At 36.0% G+C, this 16,478-nt stretch overlaps 3 protein-coding genes across 5 annotated transcripts; 1 reads left to right on the forward strand and 2 right to left on the reverse strand.

The window, feature by feature from the left end:
• Positions 1-240: 240 nt before the first annotated feature.
• On the forward strand, positions 241-2,421 carry LOC119069324 (cuticle protein 3). The gene is made up of 3 exons (XM_037173381.1): positions 241-544; positions 759-1,003; positions 1,742-2,421. Exons 1-3 carry the CDS (start codon positions 533-535, stop codon positions 2,172-2,174), a joined length of 690 nt encoding a protein of 229 aa, XP_037029276.1. The 5' UTR covers positions 241-532; the 3' UTR covers positions 2,175-2,421.
• Positions 2,422-4,273: 1,852 nt separating this feature from the next.
• LOC119069325 lies at positions 4,274-6,200 on the reverse strand. Its single transcript, XM_037173383.1, has 3 exons — positions 6,073-6,200; positions 5,529-5,614; positions 4,274-5,454 (listed from the first exon to the last, which is right to left on the reverse strand). The coding sequence occupies exons 1-3, from the start codon at positions 6,194-6,196 to the stop codon at positions 4,828-4,830; spliced, it is 837 nt and encodes a 278-aa protein (XP_037029278.1). The 5' UTR covers positions 6,197-6,200; the 3' UTR covers positions 4,274-4,827.
• Positions 6,201-9,078: 2,878 nt separating this feature from the next.
• Positions 9,079-15,598, reverse strand: LOC119069327 (probable serine/threonine-protein kinase yakA). Of its 3 annotated transcripts, none has more exons than XM_037173386.1 (9): positions 14,644-15,594; positions 14,414-14,572; positions 14,032-14,277; positions 13,703-13,976; positions 13,548-13,631; positions 12,664-12,686; positions 12,253-12,603; positions 11,030-11,238; positions 9,079-10,950 (listed from the first exon to the last, which is right to left on the reverse strand). In XM_037173386.1, exons 1-9 carry the CDS (start codon positions 14,815-14,817, stop codon positions 10,713-10,715), a joined length of 1,758 nt encoding a protein of 585 aa, XP_037029281.1. In that variant the 5' UTR covers positions 14,818-15,594; the 3' UTR covers positions 9,079-10,712. The 3 variants fall into 3 exon arrangements, with proteins under 3 accessions (XP_037029281.1, XP_037029280.1, XP_037029283.1); XM_037173385.1 differs by having other exon boundaries at positions 9,079-10,943; positions 11,014-11,238; positions 14,644-15,590; XM_037173388.1 differs by lacking the exon at positions 9,079-10,950 and having other exon boundaries at positions 11,096-11,250; positions 14,644-15,598.
• Positions 15,599-16,478: the final 880 nt, after the last annotated feature.

The following is a 16,478-nucleotide window of genomic DNA, read 5'->3' on the forward strand; positions in this document are numbered from 1 at the left end:
TGCATGTTATACTTGTCTATGTACGAAGCAGTGTGGAAAAAAAAAGTTTATTCCAAGTTTTTACTGAATCAACGAAAAATCAAATCATCCGAAGAGACAACATAACAATGGACTATGGACATTATACATAACATTTTAAAAATAGAATTCATTTGATGACAACATTTATGTTATGGCATCAAAATCATCCCTACTTTGCAGACAACCTATTATAAGTATCTATGGTTTTGTACCTTATATACACACACGCCTAAATATACGAGGGACAAACACGATTTATATTTATATGTATATATCTATATGTATAAAGCAATGCGCGCACTTACCATTCTTTTCATAACATTACAATTTGTAAAGGGGGCAATCAAGGTTTTTAAGTCTCATATAAAAGTCATTCGATGCAGTCCCAACAATCAGTTCCCTCTTTTCATCGGTCAGTGTTCGATAGACTAATTGTACAATTTTTGTTGTCTTTGTAAAGGCTAAACATTTGAAGCAGTTTACATAAATCGAATATAAAAAGAAATTCAAAATGTTGCGATTTGTAAGTGGTCTTTTTTTATTTGTTAATTTTCATTTCTTCTTCTGGCCATTATTCGGGTTGAAGATGATGATTCAAAGAATTTTGGTTTTTTCTAAGAAAAGATAATAAAAAAAAAATTGGAATTTGAGTTTTCTGCTAAAAATTTAAAAATTGTGTGGTCAAAGTGCATAAATTTCGTTAAACAAAAAAAAACCATCAACCAACTTCTTTTCAGGCTTTATTGTCCGCATGTGTTGTACTGGCTGCATCACAGCAATACCATCAAAATCCTCAAACTGCTGCCATTATAAGCGAGCAGCGATACCTAGCTGGCAACCAATTTGGAGCCACATACGACACCGAAGATGGAACAAACTTCAAAGAAGAAACTGATGCTGATGGCACCCGTCATGGAAGTTACAGTTACATTGACCCAACTGGTCAAAAACGTACAATCTCTTACACAGCTGGTAAAAATGGGTAAGTGACCAATACGATTATGTAAAAATGTAATTTAGTAATCATCGGGTACGCTGTGCATAATAGTTCGAACGAAGTGTTATATAACCAATAATTCTGGTGTAATGCGATGTGAGATTAGAAAAGTGAAATACTTTTTTTCATTGTTCATTGAACCAAGCATTTATATACGTATAAAGTGTAGTGTGGTATGCATATCTAGATATAAATTGTGAGCTTAAATGTTTATCGTGCGGTGTTCATCACTGGTAATACAGATTTTCATTGAACCGTTAAACGTTTTTGAATAATGTTCTCGTGTTTTCGCTGCGTTTGATGCACATTGTGCAACATTAAGTTAACTAGAGGCGATCTCGTTTATTGTGTTATCCAACATAATTTTCGGTTGATGTTTTAAAACCCATTGAATATGATTTGGATTTGTTGAGTACAAATTGCATAATGTTTGTTGTAGGTTAACAATGTTATAATATGTCTAAACGTAGATTGGAAGTGATGAAATTGTTCGAATAAAGGATTGAAATGCAGGCGTTCGACAAGCAATATGTAACTGAAATTTTGTTACATTTATTTTCAAATGTGAAAAGTGAATGGCTGTGCATAGTAAAACGTCTAATCGGTCTTAGTATTCCGGAAATTTTTCGATTTCATAAAAAATGTTTGTTTTTGAAGATTTGCTGTAATTTGATATTGTTGGAGTCACTAAGGTCATTATTGAACGCAATGAATTCATTACAGATTCCAAGCAACTGGTGATCATATTCCAGTAGCACCAGCCCCACCACCACATGCTCAACCCCAATTCCATGCCCAACAACAACAACAACAACAAGCACAACCCCGTCATCAACCCCAACAATTCAGCTCTGAAGGCGATAACTTCGATGACGGCCAATACGATCCACGATACAACGATCCAAGCTTCTCACCGAACACAAACAATCACTTTGCTGCTGCTCCCGTCCATGCTGCTCCAGCTCCAGTTCATGCTCCAGCTCCAGTTCATTACAATCCACAACCAGCCCCACAACAATTCATTCCACAACAACAAAACTTCAACCACATCCCACAATACACAACCACACCGAATCCACACCGTTTCCAACCACCGGGTAAACTTGCATTGAACCGTACCCCAGACGGTTTCTCCTACAGCTTCAACAAAGTTTAGATGATTTCTTTTCTCGATATTTTGTATTTTGATAAAAGAATTGCGGGTCAACTTGTTTGATTTTTCCATAAATTTTGTTATTATTTTGACCTGTATGTGTGTGATGTTGACTATAAAATAATGTTTAATTTGAAGACTTGGTATGATCAAGAAAAAACAAACAAAATATGTATACCAACGCTACAAGCTTAATTTATAATATTTAGTATTCGAGCTGTGTCTTTTTTTAAATTAATAAAAAAACAAGGAAAATTATATAAAACAAAAGCTTTCCATTCAATTGATATGAAATTATTAGATCTCTTCGAATTCTGATATTTTACTTCATACATATTGATGTGTAATGAAATGAAAGTGGAACTATCTTTGACAAAACGGCGAACGCGATGTCAGTTTTAGTGACGCAAAAATAGTATCACTGATTATATGTCAGACTTCTTTATGTGAAAGCAATACTCGAGGGATTTTTTTTCCTGGGAAATTCTTCCTTTCACAAAACGTTTAGAGCAAACAGCTGTCATTTTCATGAAATTGGTACCAATTCGATGAAAGTATTGGTAAATTGAGTCATTGTTGACGCTCAACCAAAAACTAAAAACGTTGATAGTTAACTACCACCCATTTCTTTATTCAACTAGTCCAACAATTTTAGCCCAAACCAAAGCAGAGAAAGTTTATTTAATTTAATGGTCGAGTTTCTCAATTGATAAACATTGGCGGTAAAAATGCAGAAAAAAGAAAATTTTCTGACCAACCGAAGTTAATGAAATGTGTTCCAACATTTTGTAATGTTTTGTGATCTGGTTCGTGTTTATAATATATACATACCCGCTGTTTGTTATCATCGTCATCCCACAAATTAAATTACAAAACGAACTTACGTCATACTATTTAATCAATTTATATGCATCTATCTAACCGTATGCTCTTGTAACAGAACGACCAAACCGTACGTTTTGTATATATATCTACATTGCTATTTAAATGATCCGTTCTATTATTAAATTCATTTATTTTCTGCGATGGTGCAACAGAATAAATACATTTCCTCAAAATTAAGTTACATTAACAATGCGTTGTCTCATGTATCTGCCTATTTATAAACAATTATTTAACACAAGAGCTGGTTTTCATATACATGTTGGATATTACAATAACACCAACAACAATTAGAGATAAACTCTTGTCAAATGCAACACGCTCAGTCTCCACCTAGATAATATCAAAATACACCGGAGGCGATACATATATATCAGACCCGACACAATAAATCCAAATTGCTTAATTGAAATGATTGTGTGTATTATATGGCATGGGCAGTTTTGAACCGAACTATAGATGCGGAAAGAAATGAAATGTTCAATTGTAAAATGTAAGTGTCTCAAGGTCAAGCAGCCAAAGAATTTTTATTTCTCGTTTTTATTTTTCAATATATTCCGCGCTGACGAAAACAATAATTTTTCTATGAGGTCGAATCGGCTTTATGTAATATGCAAATGTTGTTGTAAATGTTGATATACCTGTAAGTGGAAGCGGGGTTGACTCTTTGGTTGCACATAAAAACTCTGTCTGGTAGGTAAAGGTTAAGCGATTTTTTAATTAACATTTGATAATTTTGTAATTACGATTCGGTTACCCAATAAAGAAAAACACTCTTTTTGCCGGTAGAGCCTTCAATGTTTGAAATTATAACTAAAAACCATCAGGAACCTATAAACGTTATGGTGACTGAAGCTCTATTCCCATCCTTATTAGCCGTGACGAAAAAGTCACCATCTTTTTCACAGAAAGTTCAAAAAGTTCACAGACAGAATGAGTATGAGTATAGTACATTACTATACCAGTGAAGTAATTTGATATCTCGTATCCAGATGAGTAAAAGTATCCGAGGGCTTCAGCCCGTTTTACTTTACGAGCGAGGGAAAGGGTCTTCACTAGTGAGGGAAAGGCCACATTACCTCACTAGTAAAGTAAATTCTGTTACTGATTTCCAGAACTGATGTAAGTAAACTTCTTTATTTTTCTCTCTTTAAGACAAGGGCAATGATTTCACTATGGTTTTCCGTTGAGATAGCATTGAAATGATTACCAATTGTATATATTTTCTCTGATTCTACAGTTTATTATACATAAAAGCTTCATGATTATGAGATACCCTCACCAGTCGATGTGTTACTTACAAATATTGAAGTAAAAGATTTTGTATCAATTTCTGAAAAATGACTAGGTCAAATGAAATAACAAATTTCATGGAGGTGCGGGAAAACAGGGTAAACGATCGACGTATTTGGCCTGTTTCCCGCTGTTTTTCGACGTTTTGACATAACAATGAAAGGTATTGACAAGACAAAACAATACATTACAATACAAGTGAAGGAATTTAATACGTCGTATCGAAATGAGTAAAAGCATCCTAGGGCTTTCGCTTAAGATACTTTTACTCATTGTAATAGGAGATATCAAATTATTTCAAGTGTATAGTATGACCTTGAGAAAGACTTTTTCCTTGTGACGGAAAAGGCACATTACTTCACTGGTAAAGTAAAGTAATTAATTTTTAAGAAACTCCTGTTTTCCCGCACATCTCATAATTATATTGGTCATATGCTTGTCATCTGATGGATGAATTATGCACACGACGAATAAATTGAAATTATTTTTGACACCACGTCGGTCCAGATTTTGTTATATTGATATAGTATGCGGACACATATCCTTTGGATATTTTAAACCAGTTCGAATTGCCACTAATGCTTTGTCCAGCCACTCTACCTAGTATTGTCACAGATTGTCCTTTCGTCAGTGATCCAACGGATGCAGAGGTGGAACTTGCTGAAGCTCGAATAAACAGGGATGTGGCAGTTACAGACCCCGTACATGTTGTCGATGTTGCTGCGCAAACTCCTCCCGTACAGAACAGTGTTCTTTCAGCTTCCCGACGTTTTACCAGACCAGGCAAAACTTTGTTGCCAGCCTTAACCCAAACAGGGAATTGCTCAGACGCGCCCTTAACATTACCGGCATTTAGACGACTTAACAATGTCGATGATTTAAAGTTTCCACAACCCAAATTGAACACGAACGATGTGAGTGCGGAAAACTGATTTGCATTGATATTCACTTTGACATTCGACGCAACACATTTCTCGTAAGACACAAGATCTGATTTTAACAGAGCCAAACCGTTGGCTGCCGATAGAGGCACAGGGTATTTTCCGTTTATGGGGACAGCACAGTTCGAAACATGGCAAGAGTGTCCATAGCCGATTGTCTTGATACCCTAAAAAGAGTAGAGATTTCCGAAATGATATTTACGTAAACTACACAAATTCTACGTCAAGAAATGCGACTTACTACAGGATCAGTATAGAAATTCGGGTACCATCCCTCAAATTTCTTGATCAGGTCTAATCCAGCTTGATTGGTTGGACCATTATAACCTGTAAAGTAAGGTGTAAGGTAAAGTAAGGAGTCACTAAATGATGCTAGCTAGAACACGACAATCGCTGGTACACTGAGAAAAATTTGGATAATACTAGTGGCACATGAAACATTCGGACTGTATGCGTTTTATACGTGAGTAACGTACAAATAACCTTAAATATGAACCTCGCTGAAGGTGGAAACATTTAGGTACTCAAGCACAGACGAATAAATTTCGATTTTTTTACGTCGTCAGTAGAATACGTACCACACGTATATAATAATGTCCCACGAATATCTTCCTTATATCAATTATATTCGATTTGCACGTATGATATTCACACAACAAGTATAAGAAATTTTGCTCACTAGTAATGTGAATATTGTTGTTTCACAAAGTTTCGTAGAAGTAACAGAAAGATAAAAATAAAATAATTGGCCGAAAATGCCAATGATTCGAAAATTATCAACTTACCTGCGGCATTAACGTGAACAAAAGTGAAAAATATTTGAATCAAAATTACGTAGAGTTTCATCGTGAGTGTTAAACGGAATTGTTTAACTTTGGAAACGAGTGCGGTAACTGAGGATGATTTCATTTCAAACAAAATTATGATTTCCCCTTTGCTTATCTGTCTATTTGCGTTTTAATTAAAATTTTGCATTATAAAATGCGTTATCAAAACGGTCACTTTGAAGTTTGAAGTTTACGGAAATATTTACAAGTTAATAGTTAGCCATTAAACATATAAACCAATAGCCATTAAGTGATAAAAATTATTGCAAATTTCCGAGAATGTTCAGGTCAAGAATGTACTGAAATAAGCACTTACAAAAATATATTGCGGGGAATCCATTGATCAAGACTTATTATTGAGAAATTTATTTTCTAAATTTTCCAAATTTTCCTAAAAATTGTTAAATTTCCTAAAATTTTCCAAAAGAAATTTAAGAAATTTTGGAAAATTTTGAAAATAATTTCCAACAAATATGCTACGATTCGGAGTAGAATATCTCTATTCGTCTGAAAACACTGTTCGCATGTATTAACGTATTTATGTGCAGTGCAGAAACCGGAAAGAAATGTTGGAAATGTCTACTGTGAGAAATCTTTTTAATTCGTAGTGCAGCAACTCAGCTTAGATAAGAAATCATCACGGCAGAGTTAAATAAACCGGGCAGGAGCGAATCATTTTCGAAACGTCAAATAAGGGACCTAATACACTAGATGAAAATGAAGTCAGATGAACACTGACATAAATTGAAAAAATTTATTCGCCAAAAATATAGGGCTACTATTCAGGTCCCTAGTCAAATCAGCGCTCCTGCCTGGTTAACTTTACTCTGTCGTGAAATCATTTATCATAGCGTGTGTGGAACAATATTTACTTATAAGACTCTTTGATTTCATCCATAAATTGACACTTTAAAAAAAAATCGCGAGCCTAGTGATGTCCTGATCTAAAAGTTTGAACAAAAATTCTTGTCTGCGCGGCTCAGAGCTAAAACAAATTTAACGATCGATAAATTAACGATCAATAATTTAACCGAATTTTATAATTAAGTAAGTGCGGTCAAAATTCAAAATGGAAAGTGCGTAATACTTTCTAACGCAGCATCATTTTCATATAAGGAACTTTTTCATCGAATCGTTCACTTAAAATTCAAATTTTAGGCACACTTTCGGTGTTTAAATAAAATAAAACTTACCAGCTCCGTGAAATATTGACGGGAATTGGGCTATTGTAGTTCTGACACTACTTTTTTTGATAGGATAAATTTAACTTGTAGTCAGGGCCGGACTGGCTACCAAAAGACGCATCGGACGAAAGGCTGAAAAAGGTTCAATTTTCAATTTCAATTTCAATTTCATTTATTTCCAAGAAAAAACTTCTAACATTAAACACACAGCGTAGCTCCAGTATGCGTTACAATTCTAAGGAGCTACAACAGTTTAACATAAAATCAAATTAATAAAGTTGATATAAATCTAGACAACAAGGACAGCTAGCAAGGCGAAAAGTACCATGAGGTGATGGTTGTATCTTAAATCTTCATATTAAATTCTTAAACAGATAGAAGTGATATTTGCTCTTTATTCGATCGTGATTTTCGTTTACAGCTGATTTAATTTAATTAGAATCGAGTCGCGTCAGTAAATACGCTTTCAACGAACGACAAAATTGATTGAGGGTAAGTGAATTTCTGATCGTTGGCGGAAGGCCATTAAATAGCGTCGGACCAGAATAAAGCAGGTGCCTAAATAAACTTTTTAGCCCCGTACGAAGTACAAAGGGGCTTATAGGATTACGATGCCGTGTGTAATTGATGGAATTCGAAGCAGACTGTAAGGGCAAAGTGTTTGCCTATGTTTATAGATGTTGAATCTGCAATAAAAATTTTGTCTGTCCGTCTATCCGTCTATCCGTCTGTCTGTCTGTCCGTCACGTCGATATCTTGAGTAAATCAAATCCGATTTCAAAAATTTTTTTCCCTGAAAGATAGTCGAAATAGTGAGGCTAAGTTCGAAGATGGGCATATTCCGGTCGTCCCTTCGTGAGTTAGGGCCACCTAAGTGATTTAAGGTCTTTTGGTGATATTTATGGCAAAATAAACGATGGAAATGTAAATGACACAGCAAATGATAGGTATTGTCAATACCAATCCAGGAAAAAAAAATCGGGTGAGTGGACCGTGAGTTAGGGCCTTAGAAGTGAAATGCTACTAGGGCCCTATGTGTATTTTACATAGAACTCGAGTAAATTTCATTCGTTTTTCGTAATTTTTGTTTCATTTGGAAGGTAATCAAAGGCCGAATAGAATGTAGTTGAAAAAAAATTAAATTTCGGTCCTCGGACTCAGGCCGATACTAGGCCCTTTGTGTATTTATAGGGCGATTTGAAATTTTTGTTTCATTTGAAAGGAACGTCGTACGGGGTTTCGTAATTGCGCTATGCGCAATTTGTAAGATGTACACATTACATAATAATGTCAAAGTAGGGTGACAGACGCACTAGGGTCACGTACGCAATAGATATACGGGTTTGTACGGGCCTCAGTCGCAGCAAACGCTCCGACTGTTCTGATGGCTCGTTTGGTTAGAGGAGTGCCAAAAAGCAAATAGCGCATCGGGCAAGCTTTTGCATGCATTTTTCACGAACTATGTACTCATCTTTAATACAAAAGAGTTAAATGAGTCATCATGTGGTCCTTTTTGTTGTGTTTTTGTTTTTTTGATTACACCGGCGGTTGCTGATTACAATAATAAAACCAGAGTTTGTCTTACAATATTACTAATGATCCTTTATTATTTGTTTTTGTGTTTGTTTATATGTAAATATTATGTATAGGTAGAAACATTTTTTTTTTTCATTTTTATTGTACATACAATAATTTGACTTTTAATTTTAAAAATGTACAACTAAATCAAATAATTCTTTTATTCATTTTGTGGAATCACATTTATTAATTCATTTATTTCTTTTTTCATTCGTTCGTTTCGATATGTAGGCTCAGAGATGTTATATTTTAGAGAAGCAGATCGTGTTCATATGGTCCAAGTCAAAAAAATTATTGCAAAAAAAATATCAAATTTTTTACGTTTCGCTATTCCGGATTGTATGAAGTTTGTCACGCGATCACTTCAACCAATAGAAATTCACAAAGGATCGGTAGAATGGAGTAGTGCGTTTCCATAACTACCTAGGGACTTTTTTGGGAAACAGACACAGAAGTTGATTCCCAGTGAAACGACATTAATGTGTGTGATCCTCATAAACACATTTTTTATTGGCGAATTGAAACAAAGGGTGCGACGCATAGCGGAAATAAATCGAACATACTTATGTCCGATATTTAATTTCTTTCAACATAGAAAGTGGTGTCATCTGTTGAACGTGAAAATCGTGCAACGATTCGAAACATGTGCCATAAATTATGAAATTTATCTAACTATGAAAAGAGGTACGAGGATACGTCTAGCTTATCTGCCGTTCTCTTTTAGTCTATCTTTTGATAAACGTTTTTATTCAAATTATACGGCAGTTATGTCCCAAGATATCACATTTTGTAGAAAGTTGACATTTTTGTTGAATTTTTTAAATTGTCTCACACGACATACCCGGACCAATGTCTTCATTTCGTGTAGCGTATGGGTTTCACATTGTAGCTGTACGAGGAACGGATATGCACCTCTATGCAGGCTCTCGGTCAATCAATTAAACATAGTTTTGAAAAATGATTCGAAGCTGATGGAGAACGTTCGATGAAATTTTACTAATGTCGGAGCGTCTGGCGCATTAGTAGATGGAACATTATGAGTCTTTAACAATTCACATCGTAAGTCCGTTGAAAATTCAAAATTTCACGTGTTAAACGCAGCGTCGTATATCAGGTGGCCTCAGAGTCGTCCGTTTTCAATGTGCCCTATTGTATGAAATGCCAACTGTCATATACACGGAGGCAAAACGGAATTACTGTGAATTCACACTTAATCATTTCTTCATATACTGATTCACCCAAAATTTAAAATCTGAATTACAGCGTGAATTTTCAGTCGAGTGTATAGCGAAAATGCCCTATCGCATATTCGAATGTTGTTTGCGTTCGATATTGCCTGAATGTATGCTTCACAATATTTACTCAACAGCCAACGATTTTACAATTACAACAAAGTGGTTAAGCGCCTCAATATATACATTCACGTTACTCGTACGGTATTATGCAGACGCAAAAGCTCTTCATCGAGAAAGAGTTTAATATTGAGAGTCTTAGACACTTTGTGAAATTATGTGAATGTTGTAAACGCTTTTAAGTTGCACAGTTACTGTTGACAACAACTTTATCATGTAGACGCACCGTGGAAACTTGGAAGCTTGTTAGAAAACTTGGATCAACTAAATTATTTGAATATAGGTAACAACATCACGTTGAGGTTAACAGATCAAGATTGACCGTAACTAGGGAAGCTCGAGAGTCTTTTCATTGCATTAATTTTCTCCGTCCATATAATATGCTAACAAAAATGACTGCATATGTCGCCCATCCCTCTGATCGAAATAGTTTTCCAACAAAAACTATTTCCCCATTCGGTTGGCCATTCATTGCCACATTAATTTACGTACACAATCCTTGTGTGTTATCCATCAAGGTTCTAGCCAACATATCCGCTGCCGATAAGTCTCCTACGCCCATTTTTCCATCGATGAAATGACTTCGTATATGCACCATGAATTCTGATCGCGACACAAAATCTTGGCGACACATAAAGCAGTAATTTGACGTATTGTACGGCACAATGTGCTGAGTGTTTTGCGATTGAAAGTAATTGGTCGGTGTCGACTGCACCTGGGACGGGTTGATACGAATTTCGTCAAATTTTGCAGCTTTACATTGGTTCATTAATTGAAATGCGTACCTGTGACTGTTGCGATTGTTGCTGTTGCGGTACACCGGTTGTACTGAGCATAGCATTTTGTTGTTGTTGTTGTTGATGGTGTTGTTGCTGCTGCTGCTGCTGTTGTTGTTGTTGATTGGACATGCTTTGATTTTGCATAATCAAGCTACTGGAATCTTTGCTATCAATAATTTCGGCTTTCGTGCCAATGCCTGGATTATTGGTCATGGATCCATTTATCTTTTCCTGATGTCAATACTGATTGTTAGAAAAAATTGTACAAATCATTACGGCAAAACACTCAAACAAAATTGTTGCTATAGAATAAGAAAGCTAATCATAATACTGTGATGTTTTAGCTTCTTGTGAATTCATATACATGCCGTTGAAAACATTTGACCCGTGACCACATATTTTGCTCTATATGGACGTGCTTAAGCGCTTAAAGCTCGGAAAATGTTCCCTTTAAGCTTTGCTTACGTGACCGCCTGCCAGATTAACCTAAAAATTTGAAAAGTTTTAGGTAACCTGGTCGCAGTCGAATTGCTTTGAATAAAGCCTGATTCAGGTCATGTTACACTCATTTTTCGAACTCGAACTGTTTTGAAAACGATTGACCACTTCCGAACGTTGCGGTAAACTTTAGATGCAAGCTTAGATCGAAATTTAGTGTGTGTATTAGAAGAATTTGGTGTACTGCTACACCGTAATCAGGTTATGGGCTGGACCAGACATTTAGTGAACTTAAGGAGAAATAGCAGATGTTCATTTTTAACCTAAAATGTTGGACCGCAAAGTTTTTCAACTGAAACATGGTAATACGACTAGCACTCCAGTAAAATGTCTAATCGAAAAAATGAATTTGAGATGGCAAAGGAAATAATTATCTGAAAATGTGTTTGTTGCGGTGATTCGTTCATCAAACAGCACTCGACACAAGAATAGAATGATTATAAAATTGAAACACTCAAAACCTTACTGAACCCTTTAAAAACAGCAAGCGTATCGCAATGTTATCGATAAATCTACTACGTCTTTTGTCCAGGGTAGACATAAGACAATAACATTGTCTTGTTAACATCTTTCCAATGGGTACAGTGGTACTGGTGTTTATGTAGTTCGTCTTTTCAGAGGTTTATAGACTCATTCTGCGATCAATTTTTTTTAACATATAGTTCACAACTCTACATTTTTAAGACATGCACTTTTAAAACAAACACAAGTACGCAGACAACAGACAGCCACTAAACGTATGCATACCTCTAAATGACTTTTCGCATGAACCGACCACTCCTCGCGCGTGGAAAACATTCGTCCACATAATTCACAGGACCATGATAATTGTTGATGTGTTTGCGGTATGGTTAGGTGTGCTATCGACGAAGACGATTGATGATGCGTTTGGGTGTGAACGATATTGTGTGTTATGGAGCTGGGCGTTTGCTGGATCATCTGATGATCTATAGGCTGCTTAGTATTTTCATTGTTTTCTTCCTTTTTCAAATAATTCAATCGCTTGCCCAACGGAGCTATGTTGGTTGGAGTGACATGCTTAAATTTGTTCATATGTATCACAAGTTTGTCCCGACGAGCGAATGCCTTATTGCACACCTAAACAAAGCATAAATGGCTGTAGATTGTGGAATAAATTGTTTGTCTTGTATAAAGTACCTCGCAGATATACGGTTTCTCTCCTTAACACCATTTAAAAGGAAAGAATTAATTATCATTCAATTTTCTATATACTCTAACAAAAATTAAGGAATTAGGCAGCAACGCCATCTGTTATCATTTCACTGAAATTAGCAAAATTTCGTTTTTTTTACAGAATCTACAAAATCAAGACCCACAAATTTGACAGTCTTGGTATGGTGAAATGCTGTTGGAAAACTAAGGCTCGATTGTAAAAGATTTATGTAAAGTTCTATTACATTTGTAGTACATTTCATCATAAAATTACTAATGTCAGCGACCAACTTCATTGCAATGACATTACGAGAGTGAAGTTATTTCACGAAGAAATAACGTTGTGGCACCTCTACAGGCCAGCGTGTGCCATATGTGTGCGACAAAAATTTCAAACAATATGACAGCAGTCAGAATCTGTGGGTTCTTAAGTTTATGCTAGGAGCAGAGCTGTGGATAATTCCTAATTTTTTTTGTAATCTTATTTTCATTCACAAAACAATCAAAATTTCCAAAAAGAATTCAGCTCAAAAGCGTCCCACAAAACTCCAACTTGAATGAACGTTTGTCCGAAACGTTTGGACCTTTACGCGATCGTTCAATTTCGTTGATGCAAATTTAATTGTTTTATGTGTTAGTTAGTCAATTCCATTCTGATTCGCGAAGTTCGTAAATAAGCCAATTTCGTAAACTTTTGACATAAAATATATGGACGAAATGTCACAAGTTTACGAAATTGGCTTACTTACGAACTTCACGAAGCATAATGATTCCATTCACGAAACATTCAACATTTTAAACAGAAAATGTTTCGTTGCATAAGAATCAACTGGTCGCATAAATAAGTGCATTGAATTTGATGAGATTACCGGTGTGAATTCGCATGTGAATGGTAAGTTTGTCCTTCCTAGCTAAGCCTTTCCCACAAACAGTACACTCAAAAGCTTTGTGCGCTGAAAACGTAAAAATAAATCTCAGAATTGGAAGGCTAAATGCACACGAAACTTAATCCCAACCAACTCACTTTTCGCCTGTGATACCTTTCTTATTCCTTGTGACGCTTGCTGCACTTGTTGAAGTGCCTTTAATCTACTCGCCGGATGCATAGAACCACCCTCAACATATGGTTCTGTGAATGGAATTAAATTAGGCCGTGGAACATTGGACGGGATATCGGGTGTCCAATTGCCTAAACTTTGCAGTACGCGTACACCACCCTCATATCCCATGCCGACATCGTCGGGTACAGTAAATGTACTATCTGCTCCACCCGAGCTAGATGAACTAATTTGAGGCACCTGCAACAGCGAAAGTCAGCTTTAACTCAGTTCTCTTTACCGCCCGGCGGAATACCTTAATTGTATTAGCATAATGCTGATTAGAACTAAGAGTAGGTGGCGATTGGTGTGATTGCTGATTGGGCAGATTTGAATTGCCCTGGCCATCTGTTCGTTGAATGTTTTGTTGTTGTTGTTGTTGATGATGTTGTTTAGTATAAAGAATAGTTGCCTGTTGCATGTGCTGCTGAACAGCCATATGTGCTTCTAGATATGCATTCTTTTGAGCTGCAGTCATTTTATCCATGTTAACAGTACCGTCCTTTACATGAAAACCAATTACAAAATTAAAGGTTTTCAATCAGAAAATGGCCATTTCTTTTCGAACTTATTTCGCTTTTATTCCGTCAAAGCTTGAAGTCGAAACACCGACAATTGGAAGTTTGAAAATGAAATACCTGAAAATTTATGGTGGCTGTAACTGCTCTCATAGATTCAGCATAATTCCGTAGCACAGTATCCGTTTGAATGCAGGTGTTTCTCCATTCAAATATCTGATCAATCTTCGAAACACAACGTTCACAGATTTTTTTCGGAAGAAAGTCGTCTTTAGATATCTGAAAATCAAAAGTGCACCGAATGATAAAGGATATTACATTCAGCTGTTGTTATGTGAAAACAACTGTACCGCTGTTGGCAAGAAAGTTCTGACTTTAAACAGTAACTGTCTGTGTTCGGCTTCTTTATCGAATAAATTTATTTTTGCACCTAGTCTCAACGAGCAAAATCGACATAAGTCTGTGAATGCTGTAAAGTTCAATTCCTCACTTTGAGGATCTTGTTGTTGTTGGTTTGTCAACATCGCTTGCGATAGTATTTTTTGTCTAAACTTTTTTGTATTTATACGAAAGACAAACCGACGGAACACATTTTCTAATTGAATAATGGAACACAAATTCAATAAATATTTGCACTGTAAACGGTAGACAAAGATCGCTACTTCCCGCAAAAATAAAACGGTACACTACACTCAATCATTGTGCGCTGCAAACACTGCGAGTACACCCATAGTCGGAAAAATCGATTTTACCAGCATACGTTGACGATTATTTCAATGCATTTTTTTTGGGTTCATTCATTGCGGCATTATACCGAAGCTGGGTAGAATTTCTGCAATACACAGGACATTGCCGGGCCAACAGAGTTCATAGAGTATTCTGCTTATTTAATGTAACAGCCAGTAATCAATATGTTTTCGCAAATATTAATTGTGTCGCTTCGAGTATAAACACCATTGAACCAGTGAAAAGAACAATGCGAAAAATGGTAGTTTCTAAATCCAGTGTGCGGTTATTGGTACAGATTACAGATTGCCAGAGAAACGGCTATGGTTTCCGATATTGATTTTATAGATTTCGTTTGTTAATATTTCACTTAAAATTGGCATTAAACAGTTCAGGATGCACTTTTACAACACTCCGTTTTTTGGTACTAGAAGAACGTATTATTTTTACAAGGGAGCAAACTGTACACACAATAACTAACCAGATTTCCGTTTGCGCATGCCTGAAAACACTTTCTCTTTGATGGCCAACAGGGGGACATTTATTTTACTTTACACATAAAAATACAAAAGATTTTCAATGTACCGTGTTCAGTTCAAGCAGCATTTTCAATTTTCTATTCTCAATTGATTTAATTGGTGACGTGTTGTGGGTTTGCGGATTTTGTGATCGTCCAAGGAGACTGGTTCCGTTGAATTGAATACTGTAACAATCATCAAAATCAACATTTCGGTTTCACATCGAACCGGTAACGTTTCGATTTGATTTCGATTTCATTGAACGTTTGCGAAAGGCGGTTAAAAGACGATATCATTATTATCGCTTAATAAATATTACTACCATAGATGGAACCTGTATGCGCGTAATCTGCAGTGACTTGGTATTTACAATTACAGGATTCCTGTTATAACTTAATTATTATGAGTCACTTCGGATCTTTAAAATTAGAGCTTTACTTACCACAATGGGACAATTGATGGAAAGGTATTTCTTGTGTGAAATTTACCGATCCGAGGCGAGGACAAGACACAAATCGCAATTTCCTTCATTTGTCCCATTGCCAAGTAAGGTATTTAAGTCAATTGACGGAAAGGTATTTATTGTGTGAAATTTACCGATCCGAGGCGAGGCCGAGATAAAATATGCAATTTGCATCATCTGTCCCATTGCCAAGTAAGGTATTTAAGTCAATTGACGGAAAGGTATTTATTGTGTGAAATTTACCGATCCGAGGCGAGGACAAGACACAAATCGCAATTTCCTTCATTTGTCCCATTGCCAAGTAAGGTCTTTAAGTCAATTGACGGAAAGGTATTTATTGTGTGAAATTTACCGATCCGAGGCGAGGCCGAGATAAAATATGCAATTTGCATCATCTGTCCCCTTGCTAAGTAAGATATTTTACTCACATGACGGAAAGGTATTTCTTGTGTGAAATTTATCGATCCGAGGCGAGGCC

This window comes from Bradysia coprophila, assembly GCF_014529535.1.
Source record: "Bradysia coprophila strain Holo2 chromosome X unlocalized genomic scaffold, BU_Bcop_v1 contig_26, whole genome shotgun sequence".
Taxonomy (NCBI): domain Eukaryota; kingdom Metazoa; phylum Arthropoda; class Insecta; order Diptera; family Sciaridae; genus Bradysia; species Bradysia coprophila.